The 23,278-nt window shown below is 39.4% G+C and overlaps 1 protein-coding gene across 3 annotated transcripts in view; it reads right to left on the bottom strand.

Moving 5' to 3' along the window:
* The window catches only part of CDYL2 (chromodomain Y like 2), an 87,776-nt gene that overhangs the window by 29,621 nt on the left and 34,877 nt on the right, over positions 1–23,278 (bottom strand). Inside the window, exons 2-4 of one of the 3 annotated variants that reach the window (XM_056526141.1) lie at positions 13,420–13,488; positions 8,944–9,511; positions 965–1,182 (exon numbers count right to left, since the gene is read on the bottom strand). In XM_056526141.1, the coding sequence (XP_056382116.1) occupies positions 965–1,182; positions 8,944–9,280 (555 nt within the window). In that variant the 5' untranslated portion in view covers positions 9,281–9,511; positions 13,420–13,488. Of the gene's footprint in view, positions 1–964; positions 1,183–8,943; positions 9,512–11,187; positions 11,309–13,419; positions 13,489–23,278 lie in introns of all 3 variants that reach the window. The other 2 variants (XM_056526142.1, XM_056526140.1) reach the window with 2 other exon arrangements.

Below are 23,278 nucleotides of genomic sequence, written 5' to 3'. Positions count from 1 at the left end.
TTGAGAGGATTTTTAGAACATTATGCATTCTAGTTTATTTTAGACAGAAAAATGCATTGGTGCTAAATTTATCAAAAGCGACAAGTCGCATCGGCTGAAAGTATGCCGAAATGTCAGACCATGCTGGAGCAGGTTTAGATACAGTCTAAAGCATAGATCCCGAAGTCCGTGCGCAGAATTTATCAAGAGCCGTGCGCCTTTTGATAAATTAAGCACACAATAGACCAGCCTAACCCTCTGTAGCTTAGTCTATATTGATGCGGGACATAGACAACTTTGATAAATATCCCCCATTGTGTTGTCTACATTATGAAAAGTTACTATTGTAATATACTATTTATTTAAATTTGGCGCTTAAATGCCCACTTCACAATACTCCTCTACAGTGTAAGATCCAGTGTAATATGATTCTATGGCACTGGGTCTTGCACTGGAGACAGGTGCTGGGAAGTTGAGCGGGAAGCTTTGGTTCCTATTGCATAATTATATATGGTGGAGATAACAACCTCTCGCCTTTTCAGGAATTTAGGTGCCAAAATAAAAAATGTTATCTAATTTCGGGAACTGCTGCATGATTTTGCATAATGGTGCTGCATAAGATTTCATAAAATACGACAACACAATGAGAGGCATGTTTTAAACTCTCTTGTCTATATTCACTAGTTATTAGTTTTATGCCAAAAACATGTGCATGTTTGGCATATCTTAGCCATGCCCTTTGTCAAAGCAACACCTATTTCCCCATAAGTCCTGCCCTGTAATCAACCAAAGTATCTAAAACATATTAAAATGGGATGCAAGCCAAGTTTTGTCTTCTCCAATGTGTCTTAAAAAGAATGACTCAAAAATCACAAGGATGAGTGAAAGCATTAAAAAGTTATTCCCACATAAAGTAACACAAGCCAGATGCAAAAAATATAAAATAAAAACCCTGGGCTTTATCAGTAACACCAAGCCATCTTACATCAGGTGTCAAGGAGTTGTTATCCGACGTCTGACTGGATAGAAGAATATGAGTGAAGCCATCTTCCTTTCTGACGACTATGTCCCGGAATCGGCAACTGCTTTCATTCTGACGGACACTGTACCTCAATCTCTTATCAAACACGCAGTCCTTTTCCAAGTCCAGTTTCCGTTTGACTGGGCTGTGTGGGGTCAGTCCTCCATTTGTCAAAGGTTCCCCTTTAAATGTATAAAAACATAGTTTACTAACAAGTAGAACGATAGACACAGGATGTATCCTGCCAAGACAACAAATTATGTAAAATGCGGATTAAGGGTCTATTCACATATACAGTATCCTGTTTATATTTGATGCACAGGATATGATGCGGTGTTCAGTCATTTAGTTTACACTGAAATCTGCAGCATTAAATCTGCAGTTTGAAATCCTGCAAATTAAATATGCACAGGATACTGTAAGTGTGAATACACCCTAAATGAGACCTGTAACATCATAATCCATGTGGAGCAGTTCCCCAGGTTCCTGTTTGTTAACAATCAACACCATTAGTTTCAGTGGCCAATATATTAATGAGAGTGTGTCAACTAGGTAGTCATCCTCGCTTGGTTTTCAACAGGGAGAGACCCAGGCTCATGGCCCAATGCTTAGTAATAATCGTAAGACTATAGGGAATGAATGGAGCAACGGCCGCGCATGCACGGCCTATTGTGGAAAAAGAATACCTTGCCCAGATGGGACACCTTTTAATGAACACTGTCAGATAAAAAAAAAAACATTTATATGTTTTATATCTTTGCAAAACAATCCATTTAATATACTTCATAAAAAAGTATCTCCTTTTTATAAAAATCAGGGCTTATTAAAAAAAAAATAATAAATAAATAAATAAAAAAAGACCACTAGGGGTCCCCATACCATCCAGAACATTGTTCTGTCTGGCTGCAGCATTTTCTTTGTCCCAGCTGAAGAACAAGCATGGACAAAGTCCAGGAAGAGAGGGCAGGACCGCCACTCCTCTCTGCTCTCTCCTGTCCTATCAGGCTGCAGCATGAAAACAGAGAGTAGGGGGTTACAGAGCAGCCTGCAATGATTGGATGAAGAGACCCAGCACAGCAGACTTAGGGAGGAAGTGAATGCATGGTGAGGGGAGGTTCAGTGTTTGCCTTGTACATGCCTCTTCCTGAGCTGTGGATGTCAGGATGAGTGATCAGCAGAAAGGAGGGATTTCTGAGAAAAATACAGAAGCTAGACACATAAAAAAGACATGTAAATATTCTGCATGACCTAGTGAGTAACATATATAAAAGCATTATTTTTTTCTGTGATGTGACACAAGGGGTATTCCAGGAATGTTTTTTATTTGACTATGCTACAGGGGCTCGCCATTCTTATGTGATTTTCGCCCCAATATTTATTTTTAACAGCATACAACATTTCTCTTGGGATTTTCTAGGTTGCAGTGAGTCAAGACCTGAGAATTTTGCAACAGCTGTAGGCACCCTGATTAAAAAAACACTGATCTTTTGAACTTATTTGTGCTGCAATGAGTGGGGGGCTGGCTGATTTGTGGGAGGAAGGAATGTAACTTCACACTTACAAGCATGGAACTATGGGATGCGTAGTTTAAGAGACCAAACTCCAACAGGAAATACCCAGGAAGCCTGGCAGGTATTTACTAAAATCCCCTTATGGCGGATAACCCCTTTAAAGTTGTTCAAACTGGCCATACAGAAATATTATAGGAATGTTCTAAGAAAAATCTTTCATAAAAGATCATTCCAGAACAAAAGATCTTTTTGTTTATGAACAATGTTTTGTCCAACTGTTCTCCGAAAATTTTAAAACACTGCTAACTTCTTTTCAGATGCTAACATTCTGGCCAACATTTATCACTGTCTTTAGACTTTTCTTTTGTGCCTACAAAAAGGGGCAAAAAAGGCGCTAGCAGGGTTTATTTGCGCCTGAAAAGTCTCTAAAATTACACCAGCTCAGACTTTGCTTAGCTTTTTGGTGTATGTGAAGAGTGGAATTTCAGAAAATGTGACCTGCACAAAATTTATCAAATGCTCTGACCATTGAATAAATGTGGTGCTCCTACACATTATCAGCACACACACACACACACACAAAAAAAGTGTGTAGAAAAATGCTTCACTTACACCTACAATGATAAATGCCGGCCTCCATCATTAGTTGGCTAAATTGATTGTTAATTGTAAAATTTCAACTTGCGAACAATAATTTTGGTTGAGAATGTTCACTTTTATCAACTTTAAATCTTACTTTAGTGGCTAGCACAGTATGTGGACAATAAAGTTGGCATTTAAAGAAAAACTCTGGCAAAAGTAAACTTATCCGCTATCCACAGGAGCTGGGACCCCCTGCGATATCCGGAATGGGACCATGGCTCTCTCAGTGAGGAGTGTAGTCGACTGGTAGATGGCACACCCTCCATTAATTTCTTGAGAGCACCGATGATGCCCGAGTGCTGTACTTTGGTCTTTTTGGAGCTCCCATAGAAATATATGGAGCATGTGCCTTATAAAACTGCAAACTTTTTATAAGGGTCTTTTATTAGTCCACTAACATGCATAGCAAGAGAGTGTGTGCTTGTCCACGAATCTCAGCTCAAGGCCATAGATTTGTGTTTACCAAGGAAGTATACCATAAATAAACTCCAATAGCTGGATCCCTGCAAGTTCCTTCTAAGGGGCATTGAAAGTGTGATAAATAAATGGAATGAAACTGTAATAAATTTTTTGAAATGAAGATGAAGGCAGGATACAGATTTATTTTATTTCTACTACAGACGATTCCTTATATAACCAACCAAAGAAGGTCTACGAGAGTCTGCCGTTCCCTTTCACGCCTGTTTTGTAAACTCATTTTTACATTACTTTAAGTAACCTGATGATCTGGGTATGTAAGTTGCTAGTCCAAATTAATGGCTTGTGAAATATAGATAAGTAGCGATTAATTTTGAAGCCACGGCCAGCAAAAGCTTTAGTCATTTTGTATCGATTTTCAGATATTTTTCACAGATTGAAGCAAATTCCCTGGACTGATTCCAGTTTGTTCTCCCGCTTCAATTGTGTAATTAAATCAAAAATGTAATTGTGACCAGATAAATAATTTCCTTGTGATTAGCCTGCAAACAAACTTGCAGGCAGACTCACATGGCATGGAATTCCCCCAGCATAATAGTGTGTGTGTGTGTGTGTATATATTATATATATATATATATATATAAATTTTTTTTTTTTTTTTTTTTTTAAATAACACTACATTTCCTGGAGAAGCTTACAGTTGTAATACAGAATGGCAGGGAATCATTAGCATATGGAATATATTTCAGGTCCTAAGATTCTAGAATGATGATGAACAGTTTGGAAACATCAGAAATGTTATGCTTTGTTTGTTCTCCACTGTCCTGCCTTCCGGAGCTATGTCCCATAGACTTTCGTTGAGGGGGTGGGCATGACGAAAAAAAAAAAAAAAAGTCATGGCCGCCTTTCCAAATCTTTCCCATCACATGTCATTTGGTCCCATCATTTCACTTCACGCACAAGCCTTCTCTGCAGGGACTGAGCCTGGACTAAACTGTAGCCAATAGGCCGCTCCAGCCATGACGGCTTATTTTGAAAGCAAGAAGCGGTAACTAAAAGACTGATAGCTGATTTGTAAAGAGGCGAGTAATACATTATTATTATTTTTTTATTTGGAATAAAAAAAATAATTATACATATAAATAGTCTACTTCAGACATATAAATACCACAACCATATTTAGGCTTGGTACCATGTCTGACCCCATGAGAAAGAAAGACAAAATAAAATAAAAAAAGTAAGACATTATTATATTTTTGCACCACTCCACCCCAGAACATATAATTTCCTAAACCCTTTAAAAGTCTCATAGCTGAATTAAATCTGATCACCAATCCTGTGAATACATTAAAGTATCTGATCAGTCGAGGTCAGACCGCTAGGATCCCCACCAATTATGAGAAGAGGGATACTTTGTTTCCTCTGTGTAAATTAAGCAGTGACTGAGCATGCAGGCTGATGCTCTACTCACTCTCTATATGACTGTGACTATAGCAGAGTACAGCTCTTGGCTATCAGTTCCATAGTGAGTAAACAAAGCAGCAATGCATATGTTCGACCAATACTCCATTCACATGGGAGAACAAGGGACCCCCATTTTTATGATCAATGGGGGTCCTAGTGGTTGGACCCCACAGCTAGTTACCCAATGCCAAACCTGTAGCTAGGTGATGATGTTTTAACCTTGGGATAATTCCTCTAACAGAGGTCCACTATAGTCTTATCTGAGCCTTATTGCTGTTCTCAGTGACCAAAAATGGATGATTATTAGAGGGTTACTCCGTTCCCCAGTGTCCGGCACTCAATGCCCCGAAGGCTAGGTGCGGGCTTCCGTGTTCACAACCGTCCCCTCAGGATGTCACGGCCCGCCCCCTCAATGAAAGTCTATGGGAAGGAGGCCCCACTTAGTGTGGAAGATCGGGAGGGAGCTGAATTGTGGAGGTACACTAAGCTTTCTCATTTAAGAGGGCTAGAAAATAGGCATTAGTTTCAAGGGGAACTAGTATACACATCTGTGATAGCCTGGGGGAGTAGGGTATATGGGGTGTAGCTGTGCGGTGACTATAGGGTGTCTGGTTAACCCTTGCTATTCGCAACGCCAGGGTGGAGCTCCTCTGTAATGCTTGTCCTACCGCCACCCTTCCCAAGAGCGATAGGGAGGTATAGAATAATTGAATGTCCACAGCCGGAAAGTTTGCTGAAAACAGTCAGAACTTTACTGAAGATTTTATGCAAGCTTCATAACCGGAACAGTCTCTATAGACGCAAAGTCACTTGAGATTGACAGTGGTTGGGACCTTTAGCATTTTAGAGTCCATAGACTGATATACGCTGTTCCACTGGATTTAGGGGATTTAGTTGCGGTCCATTAGTCACGCTAGCTTTAGCGGAGATTTGTTTAGAACTCACGGTTTAGTTTAGGCTGAGGCCAGCAGATTTCTGGCCTAGCGTGAAAGTTGCACAGATCTGTCCTGCTAGCAGCAACCCAAGAGAGTGATAATTGGCTACAGCTCCCTTATATGGGCAGGGGCTGGACTAGAGCTAATTGGTCCAATACTTCTGTCAATCACCTTTACATAGAATTATGGATAAACATGTGACCCAAGGACCTCCAAATGGTCCTCTAACATACCATAGAAGAATTAACAGTCACTTGACCGAAGGTCCTGCGACGCTACCAAGGTAAGTATACTATACATTATTATAATGGAAACCTAAGGGATTTAAAAGGTAACCCAGATTTCATTAACTCCTTAACAACGCAGGACGTATATTTACGTCCTGCGCCAGCTCCCGTGATATAACGCGGGGTCACGCGGTGACCCCGCGTCATATCGGGTTGGTCCCGGCGGCCATCAACGGCCGAGACACGCAACTAATACCGGACATCACCTTCTCATACTGCTCGGGACCGACGCGGCAAAATTGTGGCATCCCGGACAGCTTGCAGGGCGCGAGCAGGATCCATACCTGCCACCTGCGTGTCCAATCGCAGAATGACTGCTCCGTGCCTGAGATCCAGGCAGGAGAAGTCAAGTGGCGATAACACTGATCAATGACATGCTATTGCATGACAGTGATCAGTGTAGGAAATTAGTGTGCAATGTTATAGTCCCCTATGGGGGATATAACATTGCAAAAAAAAAAAAAAAAAGTGAAAATAAAAAAAGGGTTAATAAATGTGATTTAACCCCTTCTCTAATAAAAATCTGAATTACCCCCTTTTCCCATTTAAAAACCCCCCAAAAACTATGTAAATAAAAATAAACATATGTGGTATCGCTGCGTGTGTAAATGTCCGAACTATAAAAATATATCATTAAAGTCAATGGCGTAAAAAAATTTCCAAACTCCAAAATAGCGTATTTTTGGTCCCTTTTTATACTATAAATAAAATGAATAAAAAGCAATTAAAAAGTCTGATCAAAACAAAAATAGTACCGAGTTATAGGGATCAGAAGAGGACATTTTTACACATTAATTTTCGTGCATGAGGTTTGATTTTTTCCAGAAGTAAGACAAAATCAAACCTATATAAGTAGGGTATCATTTTAATCATATGGACCTACAGAATAAAGAGAAGGTGTCCTTTTTACCGAAAAATGCACTGCGTAGAAATGGAAGCCCCCCAAAAGTTACAAAATGGCGTTTTTTTTTCAAATTTTGTTGCAGAATGATTTTTTTTTGGGGGGGGGGGGGGGGGGGTTGTCATCGATTTTTGGGTAAAATGACTGATGTCATTACAAAGTAGAATTGATGGTGCAAAAAATAAGCCTTCATATGGATTTTTAAGTGGAAAATTGAAAGAGTAAAAGATTTTTAAAATGTAAGGAGGAAAAAAAAAAAGAGAGTGCAAAAACTGAAAAACGCTGAGTCCTTAAGGGGTTAACAACTAAAAGACAGTCATTGCCTTTACAGTCAAATAATTATGTTCTGGTTGAACCCTTATTTGCAGCTACATTTATTTGTATTGTTTTCTGCTGCTCAGCACTTGCATTTCCATCTATAACAGGGGGAGGGAACCTTATTCTGCTAGCCTGCCTATACTGACATTACTAGAGACCAGCTGGCTGCTAGCCACAATATGAATGCCCACCTCTCTACATGTGTACATGCTTACTGGGACAAAAAAAGCACACACATTCAGAATAGAAGCTAATATCCCAGTGGTTAGTAAAAACCTTGCTTTAGGCTGACAAGCCATTGAAATATATACTTCACCCCAATATCCTTCCCCTACATGTTCTTGCTATATCTATCTGTTCTGTATTTTGTAGACATGTGTGTCTCAAGACATGACACAGTTTGCCTTGGTGTCTCTACTGACAGACTAAGCCTAACAACAGGCGATGAACTGTTAATTCAGAGAAAAGGAGACTCCTAGTGGCTAAAACATTTTTCAGTAAAAAATTGGAACATTTTTAAAGGGAAGTAAATTGAAATTTGGAGAATGCTCACATACACTCACTGGACACTTTATTAGGTATACCTGTTCAATTTCTTGATAACACAAATAGCTAATCATATGGCAGCAGCTCAATGCATTTAGGCATGTAGACATGGTCAAGACAACATGCTGAAGTTCAAACTGAGCCTTAAAAGGGGTACTCCTCCCCTAGACATCTTATCCCCTATCCAAAGGATAGGGGATAAGATGTCTGATCGTGGGGGTCCCACTGCTGGGCCCCCCGTGATCTCCGTGCAGCCGCCATGCCCCCTCCCATAGACTTTCATTGAAAGGACGTGGCCGTGAAGTCATGAGCCTCCAGTGCAGCAGCCGGCATTCTAGAACGCTGGATGCTGCAGGGAGATCACGGTGGGCCCCCATGATCAGACATCTTATCCCCTATTCTTTGGGTAGGGAATAAGATGTCTAGGGGTGGAGTACCCCTTTAATACTATTTTATAACACTTTGCAGTGCATGCCCAATTTGCAAACTATCTGCTGCTGTAAAGGCAAGTAATTTTCTCAAATTTCCCTAAATGAGGAATATTAAGGAACAATGCAGAATATAAAGGAACAATGCAGGTCCATACTAGAATACACCAGCTCAAGTACCACCTAAATGGAGGTAAAATGCAAGTCAGTTAATGATAACTCAACCTTAACGTTAAATATCCACAAAATGAAATATAATAAGATCAACACTAATATTAAACATAAAACCAAAATAAAATGTTCACAGTTCTGCTATCTGCCTTCAATCATCCTACAGCTACACTGTAACAAGAGTTAAAAATAACATACCCTGTTAAGGTCCTAAGTATTTCATTCACATTATTATTATTTATTATTTACAGAGACAGGATTTCCTTTTGTCTGTCCCAAATACAGGTGCAATTTAAACCATTGTATGCATGCTACGAACATACCAGTTCCATTGACTATGGATGAGTCACAGACTTCCAGGCTGTTTGGTGAAACTTGTCTCCCTTTGTCATCCTCTAGATCATTTTTTCCTTGCTCAGTGCCATTCTCAAAGTGCTTGTCTTCTGTGTGGTTAATGGGGTCCCCATTTTCCAAGGGTTTGTTCAGTGGCATAATCTGCAGCCCACTGGGAGTAGTTCTGTATGATAATGTCTTTGTAGATCTGTCCCCGGGGGAATATTTGGCAGAACAGACCTTCTTCTGTTTTTGAAATGAATGTATCCTCCTCCTTTTTTGTGCTGTCCCCCTGGCTCTCCCTGAATCAGGTGACCTGTGTGGCATTTTGTCTACAGTAGTTCCTCGTAAGAGCTTTGATGTCGCCACCTGTTTACCAGCTTTGGCTCGCCTGTCTCTGGTTAGGTGGAGTCCATTAAATTCATCAATAAACTCCTCACAGTGCAGTAGGTGATGCTCAGGCTCCCAGGTGTCCTCACTACTGCCATATCCTTTCCATCGTATTAGGTATTCCCATTTTCCTTTCCTGCTCTTTCTTTTGTCTACGATCCTTTCAACCTGGTGAAGAAAGCAATTAATAGGTCTTTTCATCAGAAAATAACATAATACGAAAGTCAGGTTTTTATTGCAAACATAATAAGATCACACCAAAGCTACATTATAACCTCAAATAAAGTACCATATTTTTCGCCGTATAAGACGCACTTTTTGTTCCCCAAGACTGGGGGGGAAAAGTTGGTGCGTCTTATACGGCGAATACACATTTATCGCGGCGGTCCCTGCGGCCATCAACGGCCGGGACCCGCGGCTAATACAGGACATCACCGATCGCGGTGATGCCCTGTATTAACCCTTCAGATGCGGCGATCAAAGCTGACCACCGCATCTGAAGCGAAGGTAACACTAACCCGGCTGCTCAGTCGGGCTGTTCGGGACCGCCGCCGTGAAATTGCGGCGTCTCGAACAGCTTACAGGACACCGGTAGGGACCTTACCTGCCTCCTCGGTGTCTGCTCCATGCCGGGATCCCCTGCATGGCCGGCGCTCTCCTTCGACATCGTCACGCACGCCGTCCCGTCATCCAATAGGAGCGGCGTGCGTAGCGACGTGATGACGGCGACGGAGAGCGTGGATCCCACTGAAGAAGACGTCCAGAGCATCGGGGACACCACGAGGACGCGGCGACAGTGATGGAGCCACATCCAGGGCAGCGGTGACGGGTCCGGAGCGGCGGGGACACGTGAGTACTACCTCCTATACCAGTGGTCTTCAACCTGCGGACCTCCAGATGTTGCAAAACTATAACTCCCAGCATGACCGGACAGCCAACGGCTGTCCAGGCATGCTGGGAGTTGTAGTTTTGCAACATCTGGAGGTCCGCAGGTTGAATATCAGTGTTGGGTTCAGAATCTTTTTTTTCTAGATTTTGCACCTTTAAAATTGGGTGCGTCTTATAGGGCGAAAAATACGGTATATATCTTCTCTGTCACTCCCTGGTCTCTTGAGGAAGGTTCTATATTTCAACATTTGCTTGAGACTGTAACAATTTATGATATATCGTTGTTAACTGACTTCCATTCATTTCAGCTATCATATGTTTTGGTTCCAATTTGGCCTTTTCCCAGTATTTTTTTATTCTTTTTTTCTATACATAAAAAAAGATACATTACAAAAAAAAATGTTTAAAAAAGTATGAACATATTATTGCTCTCGCTCAGACCTGCATATATACTGTAATTAATCTAACCAAAACAAATGAAAAATTACATTTAAAGTTTTCTTAAAATTAAAGAGCATAAAAAATAAAATAAATTTAAAAAACTGTACCCGCTGGAACCAGCTTAAACGAAGAAAGAAACCCCTTATTGCCTTTCATAAAAAAGGATTTCAGTATTACATTTAGTTGTTGAATAATGATTAAAAGAAAAAATAAACTGGTATTCATAAGTGCAACATGCTTTTATTGCAGGCCTGAATATAGTTGACAAGCTAGGGAACACCTGTACCTACTACATATTTCCTGGGATTAGATAATAGGTGTCTGCTGATGATTAAAATATTAACCATTCGCCTCCCCTACATGTTTTGTGGAGATTCTTGAGTTAGAGCAAGTTAAACTGATTATTCGACTGATCTGTGGTTTAAACTATTTGTGGAACCAGTTTAAATGCATATCAAATGTGATGTCTTACAATATGCTTTAGAAGATAGGATCAAAAATAAGGGGTCTTATACCCTGTGATCCTGGTAAGTCTCTATGTGACACTCTGGGTTTGGTATAGTGGTTTCACTGCTCAGCACTTCCTGGCATCAGTCTTGGTACAGACTGCTCAGTCAACAAATGGTTAAAGAGTACCTTTCAAAAAACCATATTTTCTAAACTAACTGAGTTTATATTTCCTAACACTTTAAAAAGCTCTGTATCATACCTTTCCCCTTGCTCACATTGTGTGAGCTCCCGGCAGGAGAAAGTGGGCGTTCCCCAGCAGGTGCGACATCACTGATGCCTGCGAGGGCTGTGCCTCCTCATGTCCCGAACTCACTTCCTGAGTTTGGTCTCCTGCAACGCCGGGAGGAGACCAAACTAACTGTTTGACTTGCACAAGGAACAGAACAGAGCCACCTAGTGGCCGTTTTTTCAATCACGTTAAAAACCTATATAGGTTGAGACTTTTAAAAGCAAGTAAGCAAAGTGTCTTATAATTACATAAGGAGCAATATATTAACCCCTTAAAGGAGTAGTCCAGTGGTGACCCAGTGGTGAACAACTTATCCCCTATCCTAAGGACAAAGGATAAGTTTGAGATCGCGGGGGGTCCGACTGCTGGGCCCCCCTGCGATCTCCTGTATGGAGCCCCGACAGCCCGCGGGAAGGGGGCGTGTCGACCTCCGCACGAGGGGGCGGCCGACACGCCCCCTCAATACAACTCTATGGCAGAGCCGAAGCGCTGCCTTCGGCAATCTCCGGCTCTGCCATAGAGATGTATTGAGGGGGGCGTGTTGGCCGCCGCTTCGTGCGGGGGTCGACACCCGCTATCTGGCCGGAGAGCCTGGCCCCCGTACAGAGAGATCGCAGGGGGCCCCAGCGGTCGGACCCCCCGCGATCTCAAACTTATCCCCTATCCTTAGGATAGGGGATAAGTTTTTCACCACTGGACTACCCCTTTAAGGACTCAGACCATTTGGGCCTTAAGGATTTTATTTTTACGTTTTTGTTTTTTCCTCCTCGCCTTCAAAAAATCATAACCCTTTTAAATTTTCATCCACAGACTAGTATGAGGGCTTGTTGTTTGCGCGACTAGTTGTCCGTTGTAATGCCATATCTCACTTTACCATAAAATGTATGGCGCAACCAAAAAAATACTATTTGTGTGGGGAAATTAAAAAGAAAACCGCAATTTTGCTAATTTTGGAAGGTTTTGTATTCACGCCGTAAAATTTACGGTAAAAATTACATGTGCTCTTTGTTGTTTGGGTCAATACGATTAAAATGATACCTATGATAACATACTTTTCTATTACTGTTGCGCTTAAAAAACAAAACGCAAACTTTTTAACCAAAATTTGTACGTTTAAAATCCCCCTATTTTGAAGACCTATAACTCATTTTTTGTACCGTGATCTGTACTTTTTATTGATACCATATTTGCTTATATAAAAAACTTTTAATACATTTTTAATAAAAAAAAATGTTGGAATAAAATGTAAAAAAAAAAAAAAGCAACTATTTTGGACTTTTTTTTTACTTTCACAGTACGGTAGCATTAACATTTTATTGTAATAGTTTGGATATTTACGCACGCAGCGATACCAAATATGTATATACATTTTTTTATTTTTTACACTTTTCGGGGGTGAAATAGGGAAAATGGGACAATTTACATTTTTATTGGGGGAGGGGTTTTTCACATTTAACTTAATTTTTTTACTTTTATTTTTACTCTTTAGTAGTCCCCATAGGAGACTATTTATAGCAATCATTCGATTGCTAATACTGTTCAGTGCTATGCATAGGACATAGCACTGATCAGTGTTATCGGCTATCTTCTGCTCTGGTCTGCTTCATCGCAGACCAGAGCAGAAGACAGGTGGAAGGCAGCGGAGGTAGGTGAGGGGACCTCCGGCTGCCGTTCTGGAGTATGGGATCGCCGCGGCAGCGCTGCGGGTGATCCGCTCATCCATTTTAATGACTGCGATGCTGCAGATGCTGTGATCTGTATTGTTCACGGCATCTGAGGGGTTAACGGCGGACATCCGCGTGATCGCGGATATCCGCCATTATCGGCGGGTCCCTGGCTGCGTCCTGCAACCGGGACCTGCCGCACATGATCCGAGCATCGCTCCTATGCTCGCGGTTATGCATAGGACGTAAATGTATGTCCTGGTGCGTTAAGTACCAGCTCACCAGGACGTACATTTACGTCCGGCACTGTTAACGGGTTAAAAGTTAAGTTTGGTGACAGGTACCTTTTAAGGCGGGTCACTGCTGAAGCCAGCGATTGAGAGAGCAGCCACTTTCTTGTGCCAAGACGTCACCTGGAAGTGGTGAGCAGTAAAGATTGGACATCAGAATGGCGGAGGGAAGTTGTGACAGGTACACATTTTGTAGCCCAGCTTGGCCACACATAAACACAAAGAAAAGACTCCAGTCAACCTCATTAGTATTGGAACACTATATTTGCAGTATGCCAGGGTATTACTTTAGTGCAGTGGGAACATATTATTCAATCTGATCTGGCACTGCTATTTACCATTGTTCTCACCAAGCTGCAGAAAACATTACCCTATGTCCCATGGTGTGCAACTAAAGCTCTCCCCTTTTTTAAAATATAAAATAGGTGAGGTTACATTACAGTATTCAAGGCCAGGTAGGTCTCTTTTTTGGGGACCTTTTGCCTCCAATTAAAATCAATGCATGGCTCTTTACCTCACTGGGTTATTTCACATAGGTTAGAGGAGTGTTCATTTTTTTGGTGATGCATTCTCTCTTGCAGGAAGCCCTGTGTGTTGTGATTTTTAATTAACTGTCTCTATGGTTCCTCAATTCCAGGACTAAATACATGAACAAATAAGCTGCTCTTCCAACAATAAGGCAGTCAATAGGAAAAGAACTTCGAACATGATAAAGAAAAGGCTACATTCATCTGTACAATAATACCAGTATCATTATCATGTAAATAAACATAGTTACTTCTTCATTCAGCACAGCAGGCTCAGTTGATAGCTCTTCTAAAAGCATGCTAGTTATCAAAAGGGAAACCTATACGCTGACTCAAGATGGTGTGGTATACAATTTTGGTAAAACATAGAAGATAAGAAACAGCAAGTGCAATTTTTTTTGTAAGTGTATCTCCTTAAGGCCATCCTCACACAGCGGAATGTCAGTGTGGAATTCCGCAAACAAATTCTGCAGCAGAGTCCAATGGATTTTTATTGGGTTCTGCTACACTGTGCAGATGTCAGAATTTCTGCTGCAGAGTTATCAGAGTTATTGGCGCTCCATTAGCGCAGGCTGTCATGGCTTTTAGCACCAAAGCAGTGCCGATCGGACAAGCCATAGGCAGGTAGGGACCCTCCGCCTGTTCGCTGAGCTGATCAGGACACAGCGATTTCATCATAGTGGCCCTGTTCAGCTCCCCTGGTCGTATCTGCTACTGATCCTTTAAAACAATTGTGTCTTTTTTGGTCACATCACCAAATATAAAAAGTGATCAAAAAGTCTGATCTACGCCAAACTGATACCGATAAAAACTATAGATCACGTGCAGAAGATTAACCCCAGCTCCTGTGGCGGAAAAATGTAAATGCTATAGAAGTGAAAACTATTTTAAACCCTTAAGGACCCATTTTGGCCTTTAGGACCATGCCAATTTTAGTTTTTGCACTTTTGTTCCTCCTCCCCTTCTAAAAATCATAATGTATTCAGTTTTGCACATACAGAACCATATAAGAGCTTGTTTTTGCGTCACCAATGGTACTTTGTTATAAAATAAGTAATGTCATTACAATCTGCAGCGAAACAAAAAAAAGAAAACATTTGTGGGGTGAAATAAAATGCCATTTTGTAACTTTCGGGGGCTTCAATTTCTATGCGGCACACTTTCAGTAAAAATTACACCTTATCCTTATTCTGTAGGTCCATACGGTTACAAGGATACCCAGGTTTCATTTTATTTTACAACTTAAAGTTACAACTACATGCATCAATACTAGTATGTTTAAAATTGTCATCTTCTGACCCCTCTAACTTTATTTTTCTGCATATGGGACTATATGAGGGCTCACTTTTTTGCGCTGTGGTCTGTAGTTGTTTTTAATTGGTACTATTTTTGTTTTGATGGGACTTTTTGATTGCTTTTTATATACTTTTTTTATGGTAGGTGAAGAGACGAAAAATGCACAATTTTGGACTTTTTTTTACATGTACGGCATTGACAGTGCGGTTTAACTAACCTTATATATTTTATTAGTTCGGACATTTACGCACGCGGCGATACCGCATATGTTTATTTTTTATAACATTATAAAAATAATGGGAAAAGGGGGTGATTCAACAACAGGAGTCCCAATTTTCTGTTTAATAGAGCACGAGTTTACTATATGTGCTGCTGTTCAATTTAATTGCCATAGATAGCCGGGCACTATACTCTGCCACCTTTGGCTGCTCTATAGGGCAGTGCCATGTACCTTTGCCTGTTGCTCTATTTATACAGGGATATTTAAGAGCCCTAGTCTTGTGTCTGACCACCCTGATTCCTAAGACTAAATATAGTAATTTTCTAACAAACATTTGTGCTCAATGTCTGCTTATGGTCTTGTGAAATCCCATACCATTGCAGACTTTCTGGGTTATTGTATGTGAGGATAAACTAATTTCAATATATAATTTTAGCTTTCACTTTTTAAGTTATATATACTGCTTCTCAGAGAAGTTATATTCATAATATTCTCATAACTGTTTTCATTTTTGCTTCATTAAATCGATTTAATATCAAGCAATAATAAATGTATCATTTTAATTAGTTAATATTTTTTTTCATACTGTTTCCCTGTTCTACAGTAATTTTTAAAATTTCCGACCTGCCATGTTGTATTCAATGGTGCTTGCTATTTTACATGTTTTTAATTAAACCATAACAATCATAAATACAGCAAGAATTCTGGGATATAAAATCTTAAACATGCAACATATTAATAAGGTTATGTACGTCTAAAATTAATTTACAAAAGTGCCACCAAATTGTAACACGCATTGACCTGTCATTAACATTAGAGATGAGCGAAGTTACAGTGATTCGATTTGTCACAAACCTCGCGGTTCGGCGTTTGCTGACTTTATCCTGCATAAATTACTTCAGCTTCCAGGTGCTCCGGTGGGCACAGTCCTAGAAGAGAGTCTCTAGCCCACCGGAGTACCTGAAAGCTGAACTCATTTATGCAGGCTAAAGTCAGCAAACGACAAGGGTCACGTGACCTGAAACGCATCGCTCTTACTCCGCGTGTTCGTATGTGTTCTTATCTGCCTCTGTGATTTTACTTCAATAAATCTGAAGATCTGTATGCGCTGGTTCCTGCTTCTATACATACAACTATTCCTGGACAACTATAACTATTTAGGTGAGCATATGACACCAGTTATACAAATATCGTTTTTTCACTTATCCGGTGAGGTAGGGGGTGCTAGCTTTCGCTTGTGGTTACAAGCCCCCGGCTCCTCGCAGGTTGGATGTTCCAGAGGAAGTTCTTTTCTTTTTGGATTTCCTTTCTGTCTGACCACAGTGCTCTCTGGTGACACCTCTGTCCATGTCAGGAACTGTCCAGAGTAGGACCAAATCCCCATAGCAAATCTATCATGCTTTGGACAGTTCCTAAAATAAACAGAGGTGTCAGCAGAGAGCACTGTGGTCAGACAGAAAGGAAATTGAAAAAGTAAAGAACTTCCTGTGAAGCATATAGCAGCTGATAAGTACTGGAAGGATTAAGATTTTTAAATAGAAGTAATTTACAAATCTGCAAAAGAAATGGAAGGTGCTCACCTAGCCTTTAATACCAAATAAATGAGCAAAACCAGTCTAAATACCTATACCCTAGGTGTTAAATAAATAATGTAAATTTAGGAAAAGAATGACGGTGCTCAAAGTGACATGGATATAAAGCTATTCTTTTGCACTTGATTTCAGCAACAGTTCCCATGGCACTATATTTTTTACCTTTTTCCCAATAATAGTGACATTATTTCATGTTTTAATCCTTATTTTTATATAGCTAGAGGTCAGCCACAAGGGCCCTGTGGCTTTTCAAATGGCTATATATTTTATGTATTTTTATATTGTTATTTTTAATAAACACATACTTGAGATATTATATCCATGTAACTTTGAGCACCGTCATTCTTTTCCTTAATTTACAAATCTGTTTAACTTTCTGGCACCAGTTGAATTAAAAAAATAAAAATGTTTTCCAGGGGAGTACCCCTTTTATGTCATCTAACCTGGGAATTCTAACATCGTACCTCAACATCAGGTGTATCGTACATTGAGAAAGTATATGACTAAAAGAAACCTAATGAAGATCCGTATGTGGGTTGTTGAGTAACTTCTTGAAAATGTCCATATAACTGGTGTCATATCCTCACCAAAATTGTTATAGTTGCCCAGATATAGTTTTATATAGGTTGGTAGTGTTGCCTTTCATTCCCTTCTTGGTAAGTTCCAGCTTTGCAGTTGGGCCTTAATCGGCACAATTGCTGAAGACAGCTGTTTAATGGTTTTAAATGGTGCCAGAAAATTAAACAGATTTGTAAATTACTTCTATTTAAAAATCGTAATCTTTCCAGTAGTTATTAGCGGCTGTATGCTCCAGAGGAAGTCCTATTTAAAAAAAAAAATAATAAGAATTCTGTCTGACCACAGTGCTCTTCTGACACCTGTCTGTCTGTCTCAGGAACTGTCAAAAACAGGATTAGGTTTGCTATGGGGATTTGCTTTTGTTCTGGACAGTTCCTGACATGGACAGAGGTGTCAGACAGAAAAGGTTTAAAAAAGGAAAGAACTTCCTTCCTCTGCAGCATACAGCAGCTGATAAGTACTGGAAGGATTAAGATTTTTTTAATAGAAGTAATTTACAAATCTGTTTAACATTCTGGCACCAGTTGAAAAAAAAAAAAAAAAGGAGTATCCCTTTAAGACCAGGTGTAATTCAGTCTGCAGACTACGGCTGTAAGGAACCTGAACTTCTCATGAGTTAGAGTCCCAAGTTTGCAGCCTCAAAAAGGGGACATTTTGACATATGTAAGTAACAAATTTCATGACGGGTGTCTAGCAGTAAGCCATCTGTATAGATAGGAAAGAGTATTGTATAATGCTTGAACAAGCACTATGAGCCAGAGTTTTAAGCCAGTGTGTGAAGGCTGTATTTTTATTTGCTGCTGTTGCCCTGTTTACAATTTAAATTCTGTGTTCCTTTTTTTTTTACCGCTATTTGTAGCCATTTGCCTGATCCTACAGAGCTAATTTCCCAGTAATTCCCTGTTCACTGAACCACAGTCAATACAAAGAGCTTAATATCTGCATGGGAACTTACTGGATGCCAGAGGGGGAAGAAGTCTGACTGAGAACTTACTGGATATTGTATTCAGAGCTACCAGAGGAAAAGTAAAGTAAACTGGTAGTTATGTGGAGCAGGGAATAAAAGACATACAGTAAAACCTATCCAAAAGACTACATCCTTATCCAGACCAGATTTTGTGTCAGCTTTTCAGTCCACCATACATGCATAGTGACCATTTTCTTTGAGAAAATCTCTCTCATTGAAGATCACTTTTAATGCAATTTTGAGTAGGTATATTAAAGAGATTTAACTGTGCATACAATATAGGCAGAAAACATACGAGTGGGTCATGTGACTTTGCCCAGCCACAATAGCACAGATAAGAAACAGAGAAGTAAAAAGTTTGATGAAATAAGTATATTTTTGGTGTAAACAGTGCAAAGTAGTTTAAAATTGCAGTTAGCAACATCTTTTAGACTTTTTACTTGAGCGTCATGGGATAACCGCTTTAGAACGACCTGCCTAATATTGTAAAAGTCCCAACTGGTTTCACCAAAACAGCTCTGATGCATCCAAGTATGAACTCTAGAAGACCTCTATATGTCACGATGTTAGCTGCACATTCTTTAAAGTTGTGCACACATGAAAGGGATTTACAAATATGTTAATTTATAAATTGGAGTAAACTTATTTTAAAACAACAGGTTCTATTGAAATATACCAATAAAAAAGTGGGTGCATGCTGCTTTTTTGTTTCCATTTAATGTATACCTTGAAAAGGAAAAGAAAATGTTAATGTATGCTGTGAACAGATGCTGCTGTATGCCATACAACAAAATATGTTTCCCATTTTCACCTAAATTATTAAAAACAAAAAAACAAAGAAAAACCAAAAACAAAAAAACAATAGATTGTAATGTGTTTTTCACGTAGCTGACAAGTGAAACAGACAGATAAAAACAGTGTGTAAATCCACCCTTAACTATTTTGTTCCAAATATAAAATATATAATATATAATAAGGTTCATAAAAGTGCCCATACACCTCATACTAAAGTAATCCAAACCTGCTGCCACTTTTGATCAACTGTATAAAAAAGATATATGGCGGCCTCCATACACCAACAGGGTCAAGCGTACTGGATTTAATACTGCACAATCCTTTTGTTCTGGAAGGCATAGTCAAAGTAGTGCGGGGAGACAACAGTTATTGAAAATGCATTTTTTCTTGCCAGCCATTTTACAAAGGTGCTACTATGGTCAGCTGATTTTGTGGGGCACTGATTTTTAGTTGCCACTTCAGAGAGTAATACAACGTGGTCTTTAAGGTGAATGGCTGTCTATGTACACAGAAGCAGCTTACAGAGCCCATAGATTGTGTCCTAAGAAGAGGATTCCCCTTCTATGATGTCCATATACTCTAACAGGTCATATCAAAGAGGTTGTTTTCATTAGACTCCGATGCACATACTGTTTAGCTTCCTGTCAGAGTAAGAAACAGGACATATCACTGGAGCCTTATGGTATGTTCACACATGTTCATTCTTTGCGCGGAAGTCCGTGAACATTGCATAGCCGTCAATGGTGACGGCGCAGTGCCGCACGGTCCTACCGCCGAAGTATTGCCGCGTTGGCCGCCAGAATGGAAACTCCGCTTGCGGAAATCTGCGAGCGGAGATTCCGTTCATAATCCGCAGTCTGAACATACCCTTAGGAGGTGAATAAAGCACCAGACCTCAAAAAAGTTTACCAAAGACTATCAAGGAAGGGTAATCCCTAGAAAACTAGAGCTGGTGACATTACCCCTCCACACTAAGACAACCAGGGAAGACATATTTAATGTAAAACATGTTTTTCTTATTTTCTATTGTCTAAACTTCAGTGTGTATAATCCAGACAATACAACAAGTACATATTAATTACAAATGTTAAAATATATTTAAAAAAAAAGATAAAAATGAATGTTGAAGATTTCAAAGCTTTTCATTTAGATGATACTAGAACAAACACAGGAGACAACACTGAGCGGATTATAAATTGAAAACACATTAATTAAAATTTTATGAGGCTGGAAAGCAGTAAACAGATAATAATGATGTCCTGATATACAACTGTGCATATGCAAAGCGTTGTAAGCATTGAAGCATGCTTCCAGCACCATCCATTTACATAGAAAGGGTGTGGCATTGCAGAAAGAAAGAACACATTCAAGAGCTGTAAATCAACAGGCCTTTAGACCTAAGAGCTTGTAATAATCAACTATGTCCCTGTAAATCTGCAAGATTTGTTACTTTTAAAATGCTTTACATTGAGATCCAGGCAGGAGCAGTGGAGTGCCGATAACACTGACCAATGCAATGCTATGGCATAGCACTGATCAGTGTCTGCAATCAATGTACTGCATGTTATAGTCCCCTATATCATTGCAAAAAAAATAAAAAATAAAATAAAAGTGTAAAAAAAAGTTAATAAATGTGATTTAACCCGTTCCCATTAAAAACAAAACAAAAAAAACATGTAAATAAAAATATAAACATGTGTTGTATTGTAGTGTAAATGTCCAAACTATAAAAATATATTGTTAATTAAATCGCACAGTCGATGGCGTGCGTACACGTAAAAAAAAATCCAAAGTCCAAAATAGCATATTTGTGTCACTTTTTATACCATAACATATTTTTTTTTTTAATATATAAAAAGCAATCACAAAGTCCAATCAAATCAAAAACGGCACCGATAAAAACTTAAGATTATGACATGAAAAATTTGCCCTCATACATTCCCGTATGCTGAAAAATAATAAAAGTTATAGGGGTCAGAAGCGGACATTTTTAAACGTATTAATTTTCGTGCATATAGTTATGATTTTTTCCAGAAGCAAGACAAAAGCAAACCTACAGTATATAAGTAGGATATCATTTTAATTGTTTGGACCTACAGAATAAAAGAGAATGTTTCATTCTTACCAAAAAATGCATTGCGTAGAAACAGGAGCACCCAAGTTTTACAAAATGGCATTTTTTTTGTCACACAATGATAATTTTTTTTAATTTTTTTGTTTCGCCATAGATTTTTGGGTAAAATGACTGATGTCATTACAAAGTAGAATTGATTGCTCAGATTTGGTCTGTGCAGCTGTCAATCAAGCTCAGTGCAGAGAAACACTTCCTGAGTTTGGTCTCCTGCCAGGCCGGGAGGAGACCAAGCTCACTATTTTAAATTGTGGCAGTAAATAGAACAGAGACACCTAATGGCCGTATTTTTCTATTACATTTTGAACATATTTATGTTGATAATTTTAAAAGCAAGTGAATGGGAAAGTGTCTGCTAAATAGGAACACTATATTAAAAGTTTTATTTGGCGACAGGTACTCTTTAACTCTATTGTCTAATGCAAGTCTTATGTGGATCCTATCACTAGTTTACCAGTGCATGACTAACTGGACTGAATGATCATAAACTGCACCCTGCAATATCCCTCAGTGCTATGTTCACAGTTCTGCTGGCCGTCAAGCACAAACTACATAAAAGCACTGCATCAATAAGCAATAAAAGGAAATCTCAGCTCTGAAGCCTACATAATGGTGAATGCAGCTCTGGACTACAATACAGCATCATTATACAATAAATAATGCAGGTTTAAATGCAGATAGTGAATATAAACACTGGTGACTTTTTATTTGACCTAATAAATCTCTGTTCACATCTGCATTATGGTTCCCATTGATAGGGTCTGTTTGGTTCAGTCAAGATATATGTCATTGTGACATGCAGCTATTTTTCCTGTGACCAAGGCTTCTGGCTAAGTATTGAAGAACAGATAAAAACAGATAAACAGATACATTATTAGAAAAACTTGACACTATTATTCAGGTTCACAGAAATGGAGCAACTGATGCTGACAGAAAGAACTGTACAAACACATGGGCAATGGAACTGAGCCAGTTCACCTAGAAATTGCTAGGAGAAGCTAAAATGATATAATGTCTTTGCTTTCGTGGACTACGATTCTTCAGATTACTTAATATTGGAGAACTCACCTCTATAAACTAGAACAATAAGAGACTGCAGGATTTGTACCAGCTGTAAGCTTTTCTGCTGCGGCCTGTGGCCAGACAGTTCTTAAATCCAGTTTTTACGTTCTCATAGTAAGATTTACATATTGTGTAACTTTCATAAAGTTCTATAAAGCCAAGGGCCTCATTTATCAAAGATAAGAGGAAGAACTGGCTTTGTTGTCTACGGTAACCAATCACAGAGCAACTTTTATTTCTTAAAACTGTGCCGGAAAAAATAAAAGCACTAGACTGGTTGCCATAGGCTAAAAACTTAATTTCTTTTAATCCCTTATAGGGGTACTCTGGTAGGAAATATATATATATTTTTTTTTTTATAATCAACTAGTGCCAGAAAGTTAAACAGATTTGTAAATTACTTCTATTAAAAAAAATCTTTACCCTTCCAGTACTATTTAGCAGCTGTATGCTACAGAGGAAATTTTTCTTTTTGACTTTCTTTTTTGTCGTCTTGTCCGCAGTGCTCTAAACCTGACCATTGAGACCATAACTCAATGAAAACATGGTAATTGGTTCTGAAGCCCCCAAAATGTCATCCAAAAATAGGAAAAGTGAGCATTAACCCCTTCTCGAAAATGGACGTCTATATACACGTCCATTTTTCAGGTGACTTCACGCAAATTGACATATACACACAGACACGTCCATTCACGATCATGGTGCCACAGATGTGCGGGTGGCGATTGGTGGCGGGAGCAAGCG

The sequence above is a fragment of the Hyla sarda genome, chromosome 6 (assembly GCF_029499605.1).
Source record: "Hyla sarda isolate aHylSar1 chromosome 6, aHylSar1.hap1, whole genome shotgun sequence".
NCBI lineage: Eukaryota > Metazoa > Chordata > Amphibia > Anura > Hylidae > Hyla > Hyla sarda.
The sequence above is the reverse complement of the archived record's forward strand: the minus strand, read 5'-3'. Positions and strand labels throughout refer to the sequence as shown.